General features: G+C 42.8%; 1 protein-coding gene across 4 annotated transcripts in view; it reads left to right on the forward strand.

The window, feature by feature from the left end:
• The window catches only part of TTC8 (tetratricopeptide repeat domain 8), a 60,782-nt gene that overhangs the window by 4,739 nt on the left and 33,739 nt on the right, over window positions 1-22,304 (forward strand). For 2 of the 4 annotated variants that reach the window (XM_048485776.1, XM_048485775.1), the window contains exons 2-5: window positions 13,520-13,640; window positions 14,620-14,683; window positions 17,061-17,220; window positions 18,927-19,016. In XM_048485776.1, coding sequence (XP_048341733.1) covers window positions 13,520-13,640; window positions 14,620-14,683; window positions 17,061-17,220; window positions 18,927-19,016 — 435 coding nt within the window. Of the gene's footprint in view, window positions 1-13,517; window positions 13,641-14,619; window positions 14,684-17,060; window positions 17,221-18,926; window positions 19,017-22,304 lie in introns of those variants that run through there. The other 2 variants (XM_048485777.1, XM_048485778.1) reach the window with 2 other exon arrangements.

A 22,304-nucleotide genomic window follows, 5' to 3' on the forward strand; every position in this document is an offset into this window, starting at 1 on the left:
AACCTGCTACTAAGCCTTAAGCATGCCTTTTGCTCTCAGCCACTCGATTAACTTCTGCTGCAAAGGTTGTTGTAAAGGTGATGTACATGAAATCCTTTGGAGAGTATGCTCAATATGTTGCATAGATTCAAAGAATTATTATTTCAGTTATTTCTAAGGAATCCTCCCCCCCTTCCCCCACACACAATTTTTTCCCCCTTGTCAGAAATTGATAACCGGTTGAAATGCTGATAAATTTATTTGATTATCTTGGGTGCTGTGTGGTTTCCGGGCTGTATGGCCGTGTTCTAGCAGCATTCTCTCCTGACGTTTCGCCTTCATCTGTGGCTGGCATCTTCAGAGGATCCTCTGAAGATGCCAGCCACAGATGAAGGCGAAACGTCAGGAGAGAATGCTGCTAGAACACGGCCATACAGCCCGGAAACCACACAGCACCCAAGTGATTCCGGCCGTGAAAGCCTTCGACAATACATTATTTGATTATTCTTCTTCCTCTTCTGTTAACATCATTTTATTTGGTTGTTGCTATTTTACTATATGTGTTGCGGAAGCATGCACAGGCACATGGAGATTTATTGGAACCTGCGTTGCTTGATTAAAAGCTGTTCTCTGAGCAGAAGAGTCTAAAAATCTTACTGGCAGCGGTTGACAAACTGCAGTAACTGGCTAAGTTTCTGTTCTCTGTAGTCAGAATACAGACCGAGTTAAGTCCTGTGTATAATCTTCTCAAATTCTAACCCATAAAGTATAAGTTATTTTAAGATACATGATATATGCTGAGATTTTACATAGGTAGTTAATTTTAAGAAAGTGTTCTTTTTCTGCTTCTAAACGGCCTATTGGTGGTAATAAAAACTGAACCGAATTTTATCTGGTCGTTACTTTCTGCAGAATAAGTCATTGTGCAGAAATCTCAGCTGGAGAAACACAATACTTTGTCTTGCCGTATCATATCACAGTATCTTTAATTGAAATATTGATTGCGGGCAAATGCTTAACACCCATACTAAAATGTAAACTGAGTTTTGTGTCCTTTCCCCCAAAAACATTAACTTGCAAAAAAAAAAATTACTCTCAGCAAATCTCTGTGACTGTAATATTTTAAAGTTGGGTCAGTTAATCCTAAAAGCAGATGGCCTGGGTAGTTGCTGATTGTGTGCTAGCCACTGAATTCTCACCAGATGGTACGAATGAAGGCTTTGCGATCGCCATCTTCTGCCAGGCAGAAGTTTCAAATGCTTTTGGGACGGCTTCTTCCTTTTTTTTGTTTCTGAACCTTCATAGCTGCAGTGTTGGTTTTTCTTCTCCTAGTAGGCATGGGACGTTTTCAGATGAAACAATGGATCAAATGAGATGTAGTTTCTGTTTCCAACAGAGGGCAGTCGGATGCCTCCAGGGAGCATTCAGGCAGGGCAGGAAAGCAACCTGTTGTTTTGCCCCGGTATTTGATGTTCAGTAACATGTTGCATCTGGGCACGGAAACCGCATCTAGCAATGATTGCTAATAGCCATAATGTTTAATATATTGTAACTGGTGCAGCTCAGCTTTAAGGACTGTAAAAGTACAAAACCAGAAATCAGATGTGGTTAGGCAGTTTGTCAGTGCTGGCGGCAGCTGTGCTTCTGACATGTTCATACCTCTCCTTTGTTATGCTTTACAGGAATCAGATGCAGAGTTCACAGTATTTCAGATAAAACTACTTTTTCTATTTAGGAGGAAAAAATGTTCAGTCCGATTATTTATGTGTGATAGTTCTGTAGAAACATGCCTTTGGTGCTCACATAAAATTGCCTTGCATTGAGTGAGACTGTTGGTCTGTCAAGATCAGCGTGGTGTCGTGATTAAGAGCAGTAAATTCTTTTCTGGAGAACTCCTCCCCATGAGAGATGGACTCTAATGTACTGGATTTGTTTCCCAGTTCTTCCACATAAAGCCTGATGAGTGACTTGGGGGTAGTCAAAGTTCTCTTAGAACTCTCCCAGCCCCACCTACCTCACATGTATGTCTGTTGTAGGGAGGGGAAGGAAAAGAGTTTGTAAGCCGCTTTGGGACTCCTTATGGTTGAGAAAAAAATGAGTATAAATCTAAACTCTTCTCTTCTTTAGTATCATCTGTTCTGATTGACAGCAGCTCTTAGAGGCTTCAGATAGAGGGCTTTCACCTACAACCTGATACGTTTAACTGGAGATGCCTGAGTTTGAACTTGGTACCTTCTGCGTACAAAGCTGGTGCTTTTATCACTCAGCCATAATCCCTCATTGTATATTCATGTGGCACTTATCTTAATCAAATACCCCCAGTCCAACCTTAACTGATATTCTAGAAATGCACCTTTAAAAACTTAATTTCACTAATCAGTTCATAACCAGGCACTTTTCTGCATCCTCTAGCCAGCCTGTTATATCATTTCTGAGTGATACAGATTTTTCTAAATGTAACTTTGAGAGCAATACGTATATGGATCATCCAGCAGAGAGTGTACTCTTGCAAAGAGGCAAGATAATTGCTTGCAAGCTTTGCAGCAGCTATTGGCGCTGAATGTGACTGTCTGAACTGTTAGTGTTCAAGAGCAATGTTCTGTAGGCTTATGACTCCTGGTTGGGAATTAATACAACCAGGCACAGCAGTGTGGTTTTGCTTCTGTACAGCCTGTGGGCCCTGCTGTCTCCAGATCCAAGGCATGCCTGAGGTTTACCAAGGATGAAAAGGTTAAGGGGGTGGCACCAGCACCAATAGGTCTGCAGGTCGTTGCTCCCTCCTCATGTCCAGCAATATTTCTTCCAGCACTGCCTTTTACGTTTGCTGCTTTCACCTGCCTCAGGAGAAATATTGTATATTTTTGCAGTGCTCATTCCCTGCCCATTTTTAAAGTTATCACCAAAAGCACATCTACATAAACTGTTCCTAGATTAGTCCCTTCTTATTAATAATTTGGTGGCATTGTTGTTTCCCTTCTCTAGCAACATGCTGTAGGATTATTTGCATCTTATTTTATCTCCAGCATTCACACCAGAGTGCAAATATCATTTCTTCTGCTCCCATTTTCTGTTGGAAAGTTCTCTAACCTTTCATGCCTGTTAAGGTTTGATAAGACGGCAGAGTTTCTTTCTGCAGCAATTCAAATATGGAATTGTTTTCATCAGAATTCGTTGGCTTTTCTTTTTGTTTTCATTGGAACATTAATTCATAGCATTCCATGGAAACATGATTAATTAGCAGATCCATTTTGCTGTGTGTTGCCTAATTAGAGAGTTTCAGAGAGGAGGATCAGATGAACAAAATTTATTTCTAGCCAGCCTCAGGAGGGGACAAGATCAGATACTACATGAAGGTTTTGTTTCCTGGTAAACAAATTTGGATCTTGCCTATACCATGAGTAGGTTCCCTGATGCCGCTGCCTTTATCCAAGGTCCCAGTCAAGTTTTGGCTGCAGATAACTTTGGGTATTCGAAAGGAGACATTAACAGCTGCTTGACGGCAGTCCTAGCAGACTGATGGTATATTACAGTCAATGTTTGATGGTACATCTTTGAGCCTTCCTAAGATACTCCTCCTTTCAAAGACAATACTCAAGTCTACGTTTGTATTTCATTTTGTATAGATGCTTTTGTATTGTAAAGGCAATGCTTTATGAAACCTCACACTTATAAAGACAGAGTGTAACTTAAGAAAAGTGCCTTGGCAGATAATATAACTCATATTATCCTGTTTCTGCATGCAACAACTATTTGGTAAATCCTTGAGTGTCTTACGGATCTCTTTCCACTCTTCAAATCAGTTTTCTTTTGTGTACCATCTGATGGAACAATTCATAGCATTCCTTGGAAACATGATTAATTAGCAGATCCAATTTGCTGTGTGTTGCCTAATTAGAGAGTTTCAGAGAGGAGGATCAGATGAACAAAATTTATTTCTAGCCAGCCTCAGGAGGGGACAAGATCAGATACTGCATGAAGGTTTTGTTTCCTGGTAAACAAATTTGGATCTTGCCTATACCATGACTTTATCCTCCAAAGAAATGGTTGTTGACTAAGTAATTGGCAACCTCTGTTGAAACAAGTCCTCAGTTATTCTTTGTTGTACTTCTTATTTTCAAAGAGCTGCCTTCCCTGTTCTTGTTTTATACAAATGCTGATTACAGAGTTGGATCTAACTATGTGTGAGTGTAAAGGAAAATGTCTTTAGTGCAAGTGAAATTGTGTTAAAGTAATAGTACAACGGCTGCAACAACACATAGCATTTTCTTATAATTTTTAATGAAATAATATTGACCATATGGAGCAATGGAATGTACAGCACAGGCTTCACATTTCAGAAGAAATACTTCATGTATAGTGCATGGATAAAAAACCCCCAATTTTTTCCATCAAATCACAGTTGGCTTGTGGTGATCCAGAGGGTTTTTAAGGCAAGAGACATTCAGAGGTGGTTTGCCATTGCCTGCCTCTGCTTAACAACCTGGTATTCCTTGGTAGTCTCCCCCTCCAAATAATAAGCATGGTTGACTCTGCTTAGCTTCCAAGATCTGGTGAGATTGGAGTAGCCTAGGCCCGTGATGGCGAACCTTTGGCACGCGTGCCCGAGGTGGCACGCGGCAGCCTCTTGCTGGGCACGCGAGGCTCTGACTCTCCCCCTCCCCCTCTCCCCCCCTCGCACTGGCTCCGGGTCGTCAGAGGCGCCAGAAAGGGCCTCCGAGGCAGGGCCCAAAAACCCCACTGCCTTCTGGGACGGTCTTCCTCCCGCACTGCCTTCTGGGGCGTTTCCCTCGTTCCCGCCCTGTGCTCTCTCGGCTCTCCCTCGTGCTCAGCTGTTTCAGTGCTGGTGACTGGTCCATCTTGCCGGGTTGTCTGCTGCTGCCGGGCTGCTGTGCCTCCTGGAGACCGTGCAAGCCTCGGTAGGTCCAGCGGCGGCGGTCACAAACTTGGAGGGTGGGCGGATTTGAAAGGCGCGGCAGGGTCAAGCATTAAAAAGCGAGAACCATGGAGGAGCCTGTTGGGAGGGGCCGCAGAGAGACGTGCTCCCGGCTGAGGGAGGACACATGGCTTCTTGGAGACTGGAGAGAAAGCTCCCCGGGAGCTCCTCAGAGGAGACCCTTTTTCTGGGGGGGGGCTTCTGGGCAGTCCAGCCCGCCCGCCGTGTACCATCCTTGCATGAACTTGGAGGGCACGATCTTGGAGGGGGGGGGGATGGGCGGGCGGATTTGGAAGGCTCGGGTGGACGAGGCGGCTGGGTAACAAACGAGAAAGCTGTAGGAGCCTGTTGGGGAGGGGCTGAGAGACACGCCTCCCGGCTGGAGGAGGGCACATGGCTTCATGGAGAGAAAGAGGCACGCTTTCATTAGCAGCGGGCGGGAGGAGACGTTTTTTGCCGAGAGAGGGACTCATTCCCTGCCTGGTCTTACAGCAGCGCTTCGACTCCCCTCCTGGCCCCTTTTATTTCCTCCTGCCAGCAACCCCGTTAGCTCCTCAGAGGAGACCCTTTTTCGGGGGGGGGGAGTCTTCTGGGCAGTCCAGCCCACCCGCCATGTACCATCCTTGTAAGGACTCCCTCACTTTGCCTCTGAGAACAGCCTCTGCTCCACGTTTCCAGCCAGTGCCAGATTTTGTGTTTGGAAGTTTTTGAGCAGCAGGCACCGTGCGCGCGCTGGCTGGTGTGCTCTCTTAGGAAAGAGATTTCTCTCCCACAAAGACATATTTTCCACAGTCAGTTGGGCAAGCACGGGGATTATCTCAAAATTTGTAGCTGTTTACATAAAATGCGGGTGGGGGTGGATGCCTTGAAAAGAGTGTGAGGACGATCCCCCCTCCCCTCCCCAGTCACTGTCCAGCAATCGCTAGCTCTCATGTTGACACACCTTGCCCTTCCAGCCTGTCTTGTGTGTGTGTTTATGGAGGCAAGGGCATTCGTAAAGCACAAAATGCATTTCCAGTGGACCAGAGAGAAGGTGGTGGTGTTTTTTATCTTTTCCCCATTAGAGTCTCCTCTTCATTATGTAAGGAGGAGCGGTGAAGAGAGATTGGAGCGGGGGGGGGATATGAATTTAAGATCTCATGTTAACTTCCTTTTTCATATTTCTTGGGAGAATGATGATTTGGAGCTAGGCAACCAGATCTCATTAAATAAAAATTTCAGGATCCAAAGATCCCTGGGCAAAAAATCCCTTCCCCCCACCCCAGCAACTCTCCATGCTTCCTGAGATGTCTGAATAATAAAATCAATAACTTCTCTTCCACCACCCCTGAACTTAAATTGGGAGTGAAAAGTTGGTTTAATGAGGCATGCAACCTGGGAATTGCAAATGAAATCCCTGAAATTACAGGGTTAATCCTAAATAAGAATTCTTTATTAAATATGTATTGGTCAAACTAAGGGTCTTTTTTTAAAAATTTAAAGCAGAGTATTTTCATACTTTTAATTCCTGCCAGTGATTTTATAATCATTTATTCCCTCTCAACTCACTTTCTCCAGCTTTAAAAAACTGCTGCTTTAATATGGAAACCATGTGTAGCCAAATGCCCATAAACAAAGAGCAAAAAGAGTGAAGGGAGAAGATTAGAAATAAGGCATAAAATAGGTCTGCTTTCAACATTTGCTTTAAATTAACAACAGCAAAGAGGTGGTTCTTTACATTGTTTGTTGACACTGGATTTGAGAAAATCATGCTGGGACGTGTTGATATTTGGAAATAAATTGATGTTTTTAAAGTATTGGGATGACGAGCAAGCAACAATTGGTTGCCCAAATAGTTGCATGGAGGACAGTGTAATGAAATTCTCAAAGTAAAGATGCTAAAAGCTATATAAAGCTGACGGAAAGGGAAAAAAAGAATTGATTATTGTTTCTGTACAACACAAAATGAAGTTGTGGAATGATTCCTTCTCTTTCAAGAAACAGTTATTGGGAGTATTTTTGTCAAGAATGTGGCACCCAAAGGTGGCCACTGGCAACTCGTTGGTCTTTTTGCAAGAGAAATCTGCCATTATTACCAGGGGCTTGGTTTGCTCACATATAAGCTTTTTATTCCACGCAGACTGAGCTGAAAACCTTTATATTTATATGCCTCTCTATCTACTTCCTTAAATATATTCTTTGCTATCATAAGACACAACCATTGACAGGCTTTCTTAACACTTGCCCCTACTTCTACCTTCCACTTTAATCACCTCCCCCACAACAGTCATCTTGTGAGGTAGGTAAGGCTGAGAGAGTTCTTGGAGCCATGTGTTGCCGTTCTGGTGGTCAGCAAATTCAAAAGGAACCCCAGTTGAGAATCACTGTTCTATTCAGGGAATATCCATTTCTTTAGTGTTAGATATGTTGTGTTGGATAGATTTGTACTGGGTGCTTAATTTTTTAAAAATGTATTTTTGCAGACCTAAGTCACCTGGTGAAATGGCTACAGCCAAAAAAAAGCTAAAATAGACAGTGGAAGATCATTCCAAGAGACCTGGACAGAGTTATTTGGAGTGATTTCCGAACGCTGTGGGAAAGCTGCTCTGTGTCCTGTGTAACGAAAGTGTTGTCTGTCGCATTGACATCAAGTGCGTCAAACGGCACTTTGACACCAACCACTTAAAATGTTGCCAAACTTGATGAAGCTGAAAGAAAAGAGTTTCTTTTGAAGGGAAATTGGAGGAGCTATCATTCCCAGCATCTTAGTTTTTTCCAACTATCTTTCCAGGAACAAATCATCTGACAGCTGCCAGCTTTCAAATTTCCCACTGTGCCTAAAGCAAAACACGGCAAGCCCCTCTCTGATGGGGAGATTTATCAAAACAGCCATGTTGTCTGCTGGGGGAGTAATTCTCTTTTTCATGATTTCCCAAACAAGGACAAAAATTCTGAAACGCTACTTTCTGAGATGGCAAATTAGCAGAAATACTCGTGAAAGATCGAGTCCAGCTGCTATTTAAGGCAACTGATGTTAGTCAGCAGCTCACCACCACTGACTTCTGGCATAAAAAGGCAGCCTGTTACTCCATTTGGCGTGGGATGAAAGTACAGATGTGACTGATCATGCCAGGCTAGGCAGTAATTCTCCAGCTGGCTAGTGCTGCTGGTGACATCATGAGAGAACAGCTGGCCAGGAAACTGGTGTCTTTGCCCAAAAGAACACAAGGGATAGATATCCACAGTGCTGGTGATGGAGGCTTCTTGTGTCAGTCACAATATCGTAGACCATTGAGAGAAAGTGGTTTCAATCACTAGTGATGGGGCACCTTCCATGGTGTGGGGCAACATCTGGCTCTTCATACAGTTCTTTCGTTAAAAGAAGTAAAACATCCAGTCATCCAGTTCCATTGCATTATACACTCATGGGGAAGCTTTCCTCTTGTGCCACAGTGGACAGCAGCAAAACATTTTGACGATAGTCCCTCAAAGATGTCACAAAAATGGTCAATTACATCATGGCTCGTGGCTCTGAATTCTCTTGACAGTTTTCAGGACACTAATCTCCTTTGAGTAGAGGTTCAGGCACAGTATAAATTGTTTACTTATGTACAAACAAATGTCCGTGGCTGGAGCAGAGGACGAAGTCCTGGAGAGGATTTGTAGCCTGTTTGGATGAAATTAGGGCTGCTTCTATGAACGAAAAGGGGCAGGAATTTCCACAACTCACTGGATATGGCCTGGCTTACCAACCTAATAGTTTTTTTTTCACAGATTTTACAGCACACTTCAACGCATGTGAACAAAACAGCTATGCTAAGGTGTTGGGAAAACAGCAGAAAGGGATGTTTTGTGATATCAAACATTTTGAGAGAGAAAACTTCAGGTGTTTTGAAAGAGATCTTGAAAGTGGGCAGCTGGAAATATTTCCCAAAAAACTAAAAAAATGCATTTGGAAAATTCCTACAACTTCTTTTTTGGCAGACAACATCCTACCAAGCCATCAGGAAATCTACATAAGGAATTTTCTAGCAATGTGTAGCATAGCTGCAAAGGTGAATTTTAGTAAAAGATTTTTACAAGTTCCGCAAGATGGATAAGCAACATCTGTCTCTTTCTTCTACTTATCCAGATAAAGCCAAATTTGAAGAACTTGATCTTTCCCAAGCAAGTAAATTGGCTTAAATTTGTAGAAAATCTGGAAATGGAGCTGCTGGAATTTCAAGAAAGCACTCTCTGGAAAAAATAAATTCTATGACTTTATGAAACACTGGAGAAGATAGAAAAGGATGACAGAGGAGAACACAGTTAGTTCCTGGAAAATGAAATCCCTCAAAGTGTGGAATTCTCTGCCAAATAATTTTAAAATCAATTAAGGAACTCTGGGATTGCTTTCCTTTCTTTGTTTGATCGCCTTATGCTTGTGAGCAGCTGTTTTCAAAATCTGACACAAGAAAACAGACTTACAGATGAGCTGAGTGCTGCATGTGTTGCTCTCAAAACTTACTGCTAAGTATGAGCCAAACATAGACAAATTATCAGCATGCATGCAACAGCAAAAAATCACATTAATTGGTCAAAAGTACGCCAAATGCAAACGTTCACTTTCAAGAAAAAGTTGTTTGTAAAATAAAAGTTGTTTATATAAAGTTGTGTATAAAATAAAAGTTGTTTATATCATTGAAAGCTCTGTCATTGTGTTTTTCTTTTCAGATAAAATATGGTGATGTATGAGTTGTTTTTTGTAAACTAAAACCTCAGTATTCAAGTTAAATTGCCGTATTGGCACTTTGCGATACATAAATGGGTTTTGAGTTGCAGTTTCGGCACTCGGTCTCAAAAAGGTTCGCCATCACTGGCCTAGGCTATCCAAGTCAGGCATGGAAAAGATGGGGGTATACAATTCTTTCACTTAATGCAAGCAAAAAGCAAGAAGTATTTTTTAGCATTTACACTTGTACAAGGATTGTTGCACACCCATAAAACGTCTGTGGGATTCATCCCACTGATGTGCAGTCAAGAATGCTTATTAATGCAAGAAAGGATGCCCTATAAACCAGGGTAGCCAAGGTCACTGTTTCCCAAATCAGCTACAAGCCGCTGTGCATCAAGATCCCCCAATCATGTTTTTAATCCAAAGTTCAGACAAGGAGAATGCCATGTAAGGACTTCTCACGACAGACATAATGAAGTGCCAAGGTAGGGCTTTTTTGGAGAGCAAAAAATATGTAAACCAAGAAAACAATAGAATGAACAAACAGACATACAATAGAATTACAGCTGTTTATTAACTGCAGAATTCTCACAAAGATTAGAATTCATGTTTTACAACCAGGGCCTGTTTGTACTTATCTTTACCAAGATCACTAAAAAAAAGATCATTAAAATCCAGCATCCAAAAAAGTCACTTGGAGGCTGGAATAAGACATGGCGATCTAGCTGTGTGGCGCTCCTGCAGGACACAGGTAGTTTACCATCCTCAACACATTTTATTTGTGTTGTGCGGAAAGGACCTATGTAAAAATCAGATTCAATCAAGAATCATACAAGGACCATTTATAATTTATACTAAGCCAGTTGACACTTGGGTGGAGAGTTCCAGGTTTTGCTAAGATAGTTGGAACCTGTAATAATTTTTTTTAAGTCTTTAAGATGCCACAACACTTCTGTAGCAGCAAAGATCCTAGTTACCCCTGTGGTATAGTTTCAACATATAAGTGTCTGGTATCTGAATCTGGGTCCTTCTTAGCTATGTCATATTTCTGATATATACTTGTTATAGGTGGTCGGTTCTCCATCATCAAATATATCATGGTAAAATATGACTTGTACAAGCAGCATGACTTTTTGTGACAGAATGGTTGTACTGAAGTTTGCCAAAGCTGAATTTTTCAGGCTCATGCGATGTCTGTAATTTGCACAGATATGCCCCCTTATGTCTTTTGTCAAGCACCTTCTGTCACTTTGTGTAATTCACACTAAAACGAGCATAGGAAGCCACCTTCTTTCTGCTGTCTCACACCCCAAACCTATATTTCTCCTTCGGGAACTTCTGGTTTAGTTTCTACACTTACCTTTATACTCAGTGACTCACATATCAGTAAAGAATGGTCTGTGTTCAGATGGCAAGGTGCCACTACAAATTTGGAAGGAACACTGGGGTTTGGGTGAAGCAAATGCGGGAAATAAAATGTATTAAGTGGAATTGTAAATGTGACCATTTTGCTCAGCACTTTGCTGATAAAAACTCTAGCATCTGTTCCCAGTTGGACTGCACATTAACAGTGATAGAGTCAGATGGTGTCAGGGTGCTGACTTGTAAAGTTTTTTGAGATACTTTTCAGTTTATTCAGTCTGAGGATGTGGAGGTTCCTTGGAGGTTTGAGACCTACCACCTACTTGTATACATTTGCCCTTCCTGTTGTGGGACAGCTGGCTGACTATATCCAAGAGGTAGTTGATGCTTAAGAAGAGGGGGTGATCACCTCTGCCTTGAAACGGGGCTGTTCTGAGCCTGTTTTTAAATATGCCTTTCTTGGGCCCAGGTGATCTCAATAACTATCAACCAGTCTCAGATGTTCCATTTGTGAGCATGATGATTAAATAACTTTAAACTTTCCTGGATGAGGTGAATTGTTTAGATTCTTTAATTTGGTTTTAGGCCTGGGACGGAAACAGCCTTGGGAGATGGACTCAGAAAGTTGATCCTCCAGGAATTATCAGCAACTTTCAATACTGTCAATCATAGTATCTTTCCGAATTACTTTTCCAGGCTCTGAATTACTTTTCCAGGCTGGAATTAGAAGGCACTGATTTGCAGTGGTTCTGGTCCTACCTGCAGGATAGGTTTCAAAAGGGAGACTGCTGCTCAGTTCCTTAGCTTTTGGCCTGCCAGTTCCCACAAGGTTCTATCTTGTCTTCTGGGCTCTTTAATATCTGCATGAACCACTAATAACGTCATCCGGCAGTTTGGGCTGGATTGTGACCAATATGCAGATGATGTGTAACTCAGGTAATTCCAGGGAGGTTGTAAGAAACCCTGAACCAGTGCCTGGAGGCAGTTTTGGAGTAAATTTGGGTTAATAAATTGAAGCTTAATCCCAACAAGATGGAAGTGCTACTGGTGAATGGAAACTCTGATCTTGGATTTAAAGTAACACCTATTCTGGACGGGGTTGTACTCCCCTTGAAGAAACAGGTCTGTGTTCTGTGAGTACACATAGATTGTGAGGAGGGCCTCAGCCCTTGGACAATATGAAAGGAGGCAATCTTTCAAGTACCCTGGCCCCAAGCCATTTAGGACTTTACTCTTACTGTGAAATACTTTGAATTGTGCTTGAAAACAAATGGGCAACCAATGCAGGTATTTCAGCACTGGAGTAATATGATCCCTGTGTCATGCCCCTGACAACAGCTTGGCTGTCTTATGAATGGAAGTTTATGGTCCATTTTTCTAAGGAAGCCCCATATAGACTGTTTTACTTAAGACAAAAGTTACCTAAGATAAAAACTGTTGAGTCACGACAGCTTCATGGCATCCTTTTTTATGGGACATCCCAGCATAAGATGAGCCAATGTGATTTGCCACTTCCTGCCTCTACTGAGCAAGTTCAGTCTCCCTTGGTAGAGTCTTTCCATCTAAGTACTGACTGTGGCTGACCCTGCTGAGCTGCCAAGTCGTAACAGGCTGGAGCCAAACTGGTCTAATTGGGTTGCAACACTAATCTAACCTGAATGTAATTACAGCATAAATTGCCATGGCCAGATCACATAGCAGGTTTTTCTCTGCATTGGCTAACCCCGGAACACTTGGATTTTTTAATTAGGAAAAAAAAGCAATAGAATATTCTTATATCAGTACAGTGTTATAACAATATGTATAACAGATTCTGTAAATTACCAGATTCCTTTAAAAAAATAAGTCTCTAGCCCATTTGATTGTACACATCTCCACAAGACAGTTGGCTAGAGACTTTCTTTTTTAATGAAAGCTGGGAACTCACAAAACGCATGGGAGAATCTGAATTTTTGCACCCGCCCATCAACCATCCAGGCTCCCTCAGCTGGAGCTCCTGAACCTTTGGGTCGCTTTTTAGCATCTAACTCTGCTTGACAAGCTGGAAAGGGAAAAAAAGTAAATGCTTTCCATGACTGAAGCATGACAGTGGCTTCATGGCTCCTTCAGCTGTCTTGGGCCCTGGGAACTTTGTCTCCCAAGTCCCACCCCCCCCCCCCCTTGGCAACCTTCTTAGTGCAGTGGCCTGATCTGTATAACTTTTGTTCTGCGATCTCCAACATCCCATTTTTAGGCATTAAAAGGGGCTTCTGAGGAAAGGTGGACACAGGGAAGATGCAAGTCGAATTTCACTAGTCTTAACCCATTTCAGGTGGTTCTTTCTAGATATTAGTTTTAGTCTTGTGCTGCAAATGAGAATCCAGTCAGTTCCCATTCAGTCCTTATGTCCCACCATTTATCTCCCCTGCTCCTGCTTTCACATTTTTACAGACTAATATATAGTCTCATATGTAAAATAAAAATGCTAAAGCCCCCTGATGCTGTGCCGTGTTGCTTTAATGCACATTTGAAGCGACTGAATGTTAACATTGGTCCTTTCATCTCTGACCTAGGCTGCTTGGTGCTTGAAATTACGAGCCTTAACAGAAATGGTTTATGTGGATGAAATTGATGTGGATCAGGAAGGCATTGCTGAGATCATCCTGGATGAAAATGCTATTGCCCAAGTTGCACGTAAGCACATCATTTATAGGAACCATAACGTTTATTGCCTTGTAACCGTAATTGAATCTCAGAATGTCTTATGCCTAATTTTTTAAAAAGCAAGAACTTTTGGGTTTGGCTTGGCTTAATACATGGTCCTTCAGACTACAAGCCCTACCCCAGGGTTTCAAAATTACTTCTTCACAGTTGCTTGCATGGTGACATTATTCCCACATGGTATATTGTGGCGATGAGAACTGTCCAGTGAATGTACTGTTGAAGGTTTTCAGGGCCGGAATCACTAGGGTGTGGTGTGGTTTCCAGACTGTATGGCCATGTTCCAGTAGCATTTTCTCCTGACGTTTCACCTACATCTGTGGCTGGCATCTTCAGAGGATCTGATGGTAGTAAAGCAAGGGAAGTATATACACCTGTGGAATGTCCAAGGTGGGAGAAAGAACCATTTGCCTGTTAACAAGCGTAAAGGGTGCAATTGGCAAGCTTGATTTGCATGTGTTGGGTGGGATCCACCCATTTAGCATGTGAACAACCAGATGCAGGTGAAATCTCAGGAGAAAATGCTACTAGAACATGGCCAGTGAATGTCAGTTGTCATTTTCATCTGATTTGTCAATTTTAGACATTCACCCTTTCAAAGTTTTGTTCTGTTAACTTGAATTTATTTTGCAAGTTTTAGTGTCTTCATTTTATTTATTTAGCTTAAAATTTTGTTTGCCTAAAGACATTTGGGATGTTGTGTGGTTTCCGGGCTTTGTCAATAGTGAATGACTTTGCATGTATAAACGTGACAGTCCAGTTGCACAGTATGCATTGTTTGAGATAGCCCCTTCATATGGCGGAGGTTCCCCATTGTAGTCAGATCTTGTGGCCTGAGCCTTGCTTTCTTTGCAGTGGGGAAGGTGACAAAAGGAAAAAATGGTGGAGGGAGAGAGAGAATGAAAGCAGAATTGAGCTTTAAAATATTAATGACACCTTTTTGTGTGTGTAGGTCCAGGTACTTCGCTGAAGCTCCCTGGAACCAGTCAGGGTGGAGGTCCCAGCCAAGCTGTCAGGTACTTAATACTGGTTCAAAAATTTACAAAATGCAAAGTCTTTATTGGCATTTATTGGCATTAGATGGGAGGGCACTTTGGCTGCAACATCTGCCACCCTGTTGATCACCAGCATTGATTCAGCTGATTTGGCTGTCTAGGCCAGGGGTCTGCAACCTGCGGCTCTCCAGATGTTCATGGCCAATTGGCCATGCTGGCAGGGGTTGATGGGAATTGTAGTTCATGAACATCTGGAGAGCCGCAGGTTGCAGACCCCTGGTCTAGGCAGATGCCCCTACCTTCCTCATCATTCCATGTGCATCCCTTCCAAAGCTCCCCACTCAGTGGAAGAGGATGACCATTCCAGATAGGAGGCATATGCTGTTCTTTGTTGAAGGCTAAACAATAGCTGCAGTCCTCTGCTAGAACCTCCAAACAAGCTCAAGATCCATTTATAGGAGAACGTAGGGTTCAGAAATTTATTATACTGAGGTTACCATTTTGCTGATCTGGTAAATGTTATCCAACAAGAAGTCTTTAAGGTGACCTAGTGTTTGTCCCACCTACTCTTTACACTTTCTGGTGTTTCCTGCCTTTGTTTGCTTCCTTTAGTCCAAATTATTCTCTTTTGGATTGAGGGGGTGGAAGAAGAAAAATAAGTTGATTTGGTTGGTTGTTGGATCTTTGTTGATAATGCCCTTCTGATATAGTCTTGATTTTTATTCTGCTGGTTGTTACGATGCATTTTATTGTTCTTTTATAACCTTGTGAGCATTATTAAAATACAAAATATATGTTTTTAAATGAATAAAACAATTGGCACCTTTTGGGACTGGGTGATTTTTTTCTGAGCTGTGTGTCCGTTGCATCCTATTGTATACAAGGTTAGCCCTAGTGGTAACAACTCACTTCCAGCCAATCACCACGTACACATGGATTGAGGTGGGGGTTTTTTACACAGAATGGGTAAAAAAACAACAAACAAAACAGCGGAATGTGGCTCGCTCGCCTTTTCCCCCCACTGCTGGATAATTACAGTCGCTGTGCTGTGTGCAGCTGCCTGAGCAGGAGCAGGCTTCAGCCGCTCCCTGTGAGAGGGTGCCAACTGTTGGCAGCTGCAACTGCACTGTCAACTGTTGCATGGTGATACAGGCATCCAGGAAGAGGGGCAGACTTCTGGGAACAGGAGGAGAATGAGGAGGGAGCGGGAGACATGGAACCAAAGGGGGGGGAGAGGCAGGAGAGGTCGCCCCCCCCTCAGTGGTCACCATTAACACTTGCATGCAACGTAGGCATCGGGGAAGTAAAGGAGGACCAGAAGGGAGCTGGTGATGTGAGGCCGAGGGGGGAGGAAAGTCAGGAGAGGTTGGCCCCCTCAGTGGGCACTGTTAACTCACCAACAATTTTCTAGAGCCCATAGTATTTGTTCGTACAACAGCCTTTACTGCTAGTAAACTACAGTTGTGCTGCATTGCAAACAAAAATGGTGGAAACACTAGCTCTTAGGGATTAGAAGTAGCTGAAGCAGGGGGAAGATCCTTGGCTGGTCTACCTGGAAGTAAGTCTCATGTTATTTGATGGATTTACTCCAGGAGAAGTGTCTTTGGGATTGCCTGGAAGGACCTGAGTAGGAGGAAATGAACTGATTTTTTAAACACACAAAATGTGAATAATGAGGAGATGACATTAGGAAGTATGAAGGGTATTATTGCTCATCTCTCCAAAGACACTAAAATACACTTGCTTGGATCCTGTGACATTGTTCCTCTTGGACTTCTCTGTGGCTTCTGTGGAGACCTTCACCTAGGATCAGTGTTTTTCAAGGAGCCTGTGTACATGCTGAAATGCTAGAGGCAGAGAAAGTGAGTTCTGCAGCAGAGGAAAGCCTTTGCGGTGGCCAGAGATCAGAATGAGGGAGAACAGTGCCTTTGGAGCCAAGCCATTGTGTTACAGCTATCTATTTAACTGTTTACTTGTTTTTATGCAAGCCCTTACCCTCAAGGATATTAATTACAAAAGCTGTTTACTAATCTATTCAGTTGCATGCACATGAAAACAAGCAGCATGGTATTAGTGGTTAGGAGTGGTGGACTCTTATCTGGGGAACTGGATTTATTTCCCTGTTCCCCCATAGGAAGCCTGCTGGGTGACCTTGGACCAATCACAGTTCTCTCAGAACTCTCTCAGCCCCACCTCCTTCATAAGGTGTCTGTTGCAGGGAAAGTAAGGGAAGGAGTTTATAAGCCGCTTTGACACTTCTCACAGGATAGAAAGGTGGGGTATACATCCAAACTCTTCTTCTTCAGGTATATCATTATTTTAAAATTCCAGGTATAAGTTTTTTTATGATACCAGTAGAGCATGTCTGTTCAGCACTAGCATCTGTGTATCATTTCAGGCCAGTGACTCATTCAGGGAGACCCATTACAGGATTCGTGCGACCCAGCACACAAAGTGGTCGGCCAGGCACTATGGAACAGGCCATAAAGACTCCAAGAACTGCTCACACTGCCCGTCCAATGACTAGTGCTTCAGGGAGATACGTCAGGCTCGGAACGGTGAGGGACAGGAGAAATCAAACTGCTTGTACTGTTCATCACGTGGTCTTCATTTATTTTCAGTATGTTCCTTAAGCTAAATCAGCACGCTGATTCCTTCCTCTTGAGCTGCCTAATCCATACTGTGTGCTTTACGTTACTGCATAGTTTTTTCTGCTGTGTAATTGGAGAAGTTGCAGTTTCAGAATGTTCTCTATGATGTAGGACATTTAAATGAAATCTCTTTAATGTGCATTGTATATAAAAGCTACTATTTATTTAAATGTAGAGGAGGATGGTCTGCCTAACTTTGACAAACTTCCAGACATGCTAGACTTGGGTCTGCAACCTTCAGCTCTCAGATGTTCATGGACTACAATTCCCATCAGCCCCAACAGGAGCTGATAGGAATTGTAGTCCATGAACATCTGAAGAGCTGCAGGTTGCAGACCCCTGTGCTAGGAAGACCAAACTTTCCACAATATAGATTCTGAACAACTGAATATGAGGGAAAATACCAAACGGTCAGTATTTGTTCTATCTTGGAGCTACTGCTTATTAGTTGTTTTTCATAAGAATTTGGATGACAACAGTGATTTCCAAAAACTCATGCTGTAGCTTCCCTGGGTAGATGAATTCATTATATATATATAAATATATGCGTGTATATATATGTGTGTGTGTGTGTGTGTGTATGTGCCTGCGTATATATGTGTGTGCACATGTATACACACACATGATTTTCAGTAGCACTGAATGCAAAGCATCATTTGAATGGGAATAATTTTAGAAACTAAGGAGGAAAGACAATGTTAATCTGAAAGTACTAGGAGTTTCAGATGAATCCACTAGCAAAGCCTAAATGACCAGCCAGATAAACAGTGCCATAAGGGATCAGTTTTCGTTAGGTACAATTAAGCTGCCAATATTACAGTCCTGTGCAAATATACTGTAAATCACATTAGATTAACTCTTAACACTCTTAGTCTGTTTTAGAGATGATATAGTCTTTAAAGCTTTTTTTTTTGGTGCCACTACTATGCATCAAAATAGAAGTTTCTTATAGTCTCATAAGTTACAGAAGCACTTCATTTGTAAAGGTGTTTTAAGGAAAGATGTTTAAAATTTCCATTGAGTATATGAAGAATTGGTTGTGGTGGGTTTTCCGGGCTATGTGGCTGTGGTCTGGTGGATCTTGTTCCGAACGTTTTGCCTGCATCTGTGGCTGGCATCTTCAGAGGTTTATCACAGAGAAAAGTCTGTTTCACACTGTGTCTAGTGTGAAGGGAAATTTTAGTGTGGTATATTGTCCATGTCCCAGGGTGGGGAACCAATCATTAAGTGTTTGGGTGGAACTTGCTATGCAAAGGTGTGCCTTTTCTGTGTGATACACCTCTGAAGATGCCAGCCACAGATGCAGGCGAAACGTTAGGAACAAGATCCACCAGACCACGGCCACACAGCCCGGAAAACCCACCAGAACCAGTTGAATCCAGCTGTGAAAGCCTTTGACGATACATATGAAAGCTTGTCTGTGGATTTCTAGGCTGGAACCCAGTGATTACTGAGATTGACGTGAATCCCAAATACATCAGACAACGGTTATTTCCCTATACTTACTTCCCTATTGCCTTCTTCATGCAGATATTTGTTTCTCATAGGTTTTTCTGCTAATGGTAATTTAATGCATGTGTTTAATGCAGTCTTGTATTTTTTTTCTTTTTCAGGCCTCTCTGCTCACAAATCCTGATGGTCCCTTTATAAATGTGGCTAAACTGAACTTAAATAATTATGCTCAAAAACCAAAGTTAGCAAAGGTACATTTTTGCTTAAACGTAATATTTTTTGTTTCTCTGAACATCTTTCCCCCCTTATTTACAGCAGATGTTTGATAGATGTATTTAGTATGTCAGTTTGGAAGCAGCTAACTTCCTTGCTTCTTTTGGTCAAATAGGTATCTGTTTTTAGGCTGTTCTCAGAATGAGGTGCAAAGAGGTGATCCAGACCTGGGCTTAGCCCAGTTATGTTACTTAGAATGTGTATGGGTGTAATGAAGAAAGATGATTTTTGCTAATCACAGCATCCTTGAATACCACCCCCCATAATCCTCCTGGAGAACAAGAAACCTCCCGGATAATCTGGGTCTCCAGTAAGAGGGGATGATAAGCGATAATCTGTGTCTCTCTCACAAACATACCCTGCACACCTGTGAAAATTCTAGGTGATATCCACACCACAACACTCAGTTGCTGAATCATGGCTGAGCATTAGTAAAGCTGTACGTTTTCTTCCTTCTCCCCACCCCCCTTCGTTGGCAAGATTCCAGCCATCATGGGTGGGTATCTCTTCAACAGCAGTCTTAATTTTGCCTAAACCTTCACAGTAGTTTCTTAAGCAGAATTTCCAACTTGTTTTAAATTCTGGATAAGTGGGAGACCTGGTTAGTCTTAACAGTGATTAACACGTCTATTGTCTTATTCTTAGACTAAAACATAATGTAGTTAAATTAGCAGTAGGAATTTCCCTCCCAAAGATAAGGGGTAGGAGTAAAGGAGCACGAAGCCCTGCAGTCCAGTCCTGACAGCTGTGGTTTGATTAAATTTCGTCTGCATCTGGCCAAAGTTAGTGGAGACCAGCAGTGGCGGGATTCAGCAGGTCCACACCACTTCAGCAGAACCGGTTGTTAAAATGGTGCTTGTAAACAATCAGTTGTTAAATTATTTGAATCCCACCAGTCCAGTTTCAGCTGTGGGAGCCACAATTTTTAATTTGTTTCCTGGTCATTTGCTCTAAATATTGAACATTGAATTAACACTTTTGATTTAATTACTTCTCAGTCTCTTGCTGGTCTCTAGAGCCTTGACTTGAAAGGCACTTTAGTGAATTTGAACAAACGTGTGTAATCTTAAGAGTGGGCTTACCTTTAAATTAATGGTAACGTTGTGGTACCACGTCACTCCAGGGTAATATACAATTAAGACTTTTTAAAGCATATTGAACATATACAATCATCATTTGAAAAAGTGATATTTAATTGTAATTCTGTTTTGAGAGAGTTGATATTTTTATTTCCAGATGTATTTTCACTTTTTTTCTTACTATGTTGACAGAAAATTGTAATGGTTTAAGTGGAGTTCTTGCAGATAAAGTCATACTTTGCTGGAAGTAGGACACTTGCTAAAATGAAAGGAAGCAAATAGCCTTAGCTAATGGGTTTTGAAACATCTGTGGAAGACAAACAAAGCTTTAAAAATCTCTTGCCGGCTTTGTATATGCACTCAGAATATAAATGTAAAAATGCCCCGTTAATCTAAAACCCATATTGCATGGATGCTTTACCTTTTGATTTCACAGTAGTAGCTGTACTGCTTTCTCCCTGTTATTAGAGTATTGTATTTTTGTAAAAAATACACTTCGTATAATTATTGTCGAGACTGAAAGCCAGCCAAAATGCAAACTTTCCTCACCTCATTATGTCTCAATCTGTGCAGTTCAGGTTTTGCTTTCAGCCTCTTGCTGGTGGCAGGATTTAGCAAAAGGGTAGGGAACTATTTCAGCACCGAGGGACACATCAGAAATGATCACTGGTTTTTGCTATGCTTTGACAGCCCGATTTTATTCCCCTTTCTATGGCCAGGGGTTGCCCCTGGGGAGAGATGTGGAGTATGCTGTTGGCTTGCCTCATTCCCCCATGTTCTCCTCACTGGGAGAAGTGAACAACCAAAGCAGTAAGTCCTGCAGTTCTTAGAAAGTGGGACCTCTTACCCCGTAATTAGTCTTCACACTGAGGAAAGTCCTGGCAAGAAGCAGGGAATTAAGATTAACCTTCCTTTCCCCCTCCCTCACTCCCTCTTCCTTCCTCAGCTACACCCCAGGGAGATTGTGCCTAGATGGATTCAGATACGGATAAACTGACTGCACGTAAAATTTCATGTGGATAACTATATAACTAAGGAACAGCAGTGGCGTAGTGGTTAAGAGCAGGCACTTAGAACCGCGCTATGAGCGAAAGGAAAACTGTGTACAAAACTTGAGAGTGCGGTTCCAAGCGTCAGTTCCGGTGCCTGCCGGCACCTTTTGCGGCTGGGGCTTCCATCCTGCTGCGTGGGCACGGCTCCCCTCGCCGTCCATCACCCTGACCAATCCAGCCAGGTCCGTGCGCGCCGCCGCCGCTGGCTCTGTTGCCAGCCCTGTCCTCCCTCCAGTCCCAGCTGGGTGGCTGGGGCCAGGCTCAATCGCCGCCCACCACTCCCCCGCTGCTGCTGACCATGGCAGAAGGATGAGGGCTGCAGCCAGCCGCCTCCACGGCGCTCTCGCTCTCCAGAGCACCCACGGTCTGATCGGGGCTCTCTGCGAGGTCTGGGGAGGGGAGAGTCCCCACTACCCGAAAAGCTGTGTTGTGCCTGGGCGGAGCTGCAGTGAAGGGGCGGGGGAGCCGCAAGTTCCCGACCCCTGGGCTAGTCACAGCTTTTCAGAGCTCTCTCAGCCCCACCTACCTCACAGGGTGTTTGTTGTGAGGGGGAAAGGGGAAGGAGATTGTAAGCCCCTTCGAGTCTCCTACAGGAGAGAAAGGGGGGATATAAATCCAAACTCCTCCTCTCCTCCTCCTCCTCCTCCTCTTCTTCATCTTTGTCTCCTCCTCCTCCTCCTCCTCCTCCTCCTCCTCCACCTCATTGCCTTTGTGCAGCCTGCCTATAGAAATAGATCTTTGGGCTAAAAATCTGAAAACCAATTGAAATCTGCAGATGGGTACTTCTACTCCTTTCTTTGCTAATACATGTGATTTCTTTTCTTCCTTTCTTTTTTGAACACAACATAGTTTGTTGTGCTGTCCAAATATGAGCCCAGCAAGGGATAAAAAATCAAGAGAGGATTTTTTTTTTAAAGCCAAGCACCCTTGCCCTAGCTACCCCTCCCTTCCCTTGGTGTGTTTTCTATCTCTATGGGAAGGCCACCCATTGCTATCTATGATGGCCCATATCCACTGCTGTTGATACCTGGGGATCCTTTGATAAGGGAGCCAGTTGTAGCAGTGGTTGTAGCAGTTGGAGTGTCAGAAGGATCTGGGAAACCAAGAGTCAAATCCCAGCTGTGGTATGAAGCTT

Source organism: Sphaerodactylus townsendi, linkage group LG02 (genome assembly GCF_021028975.2).
Source record: "Sphaerodactylus townsendi isolate TG3544 linkage group LG02, MPM_Stown_v2.3, whole genome shotgun sequence".
Taxonomy (NCBI): domain Eukaryota; kingdom Metazoa; phylum Chordata; class Lepidosauria; order Squamata; family Sphaerodactylidae; genus Sphaerodactylus; species Sphaerodactylus townsendi.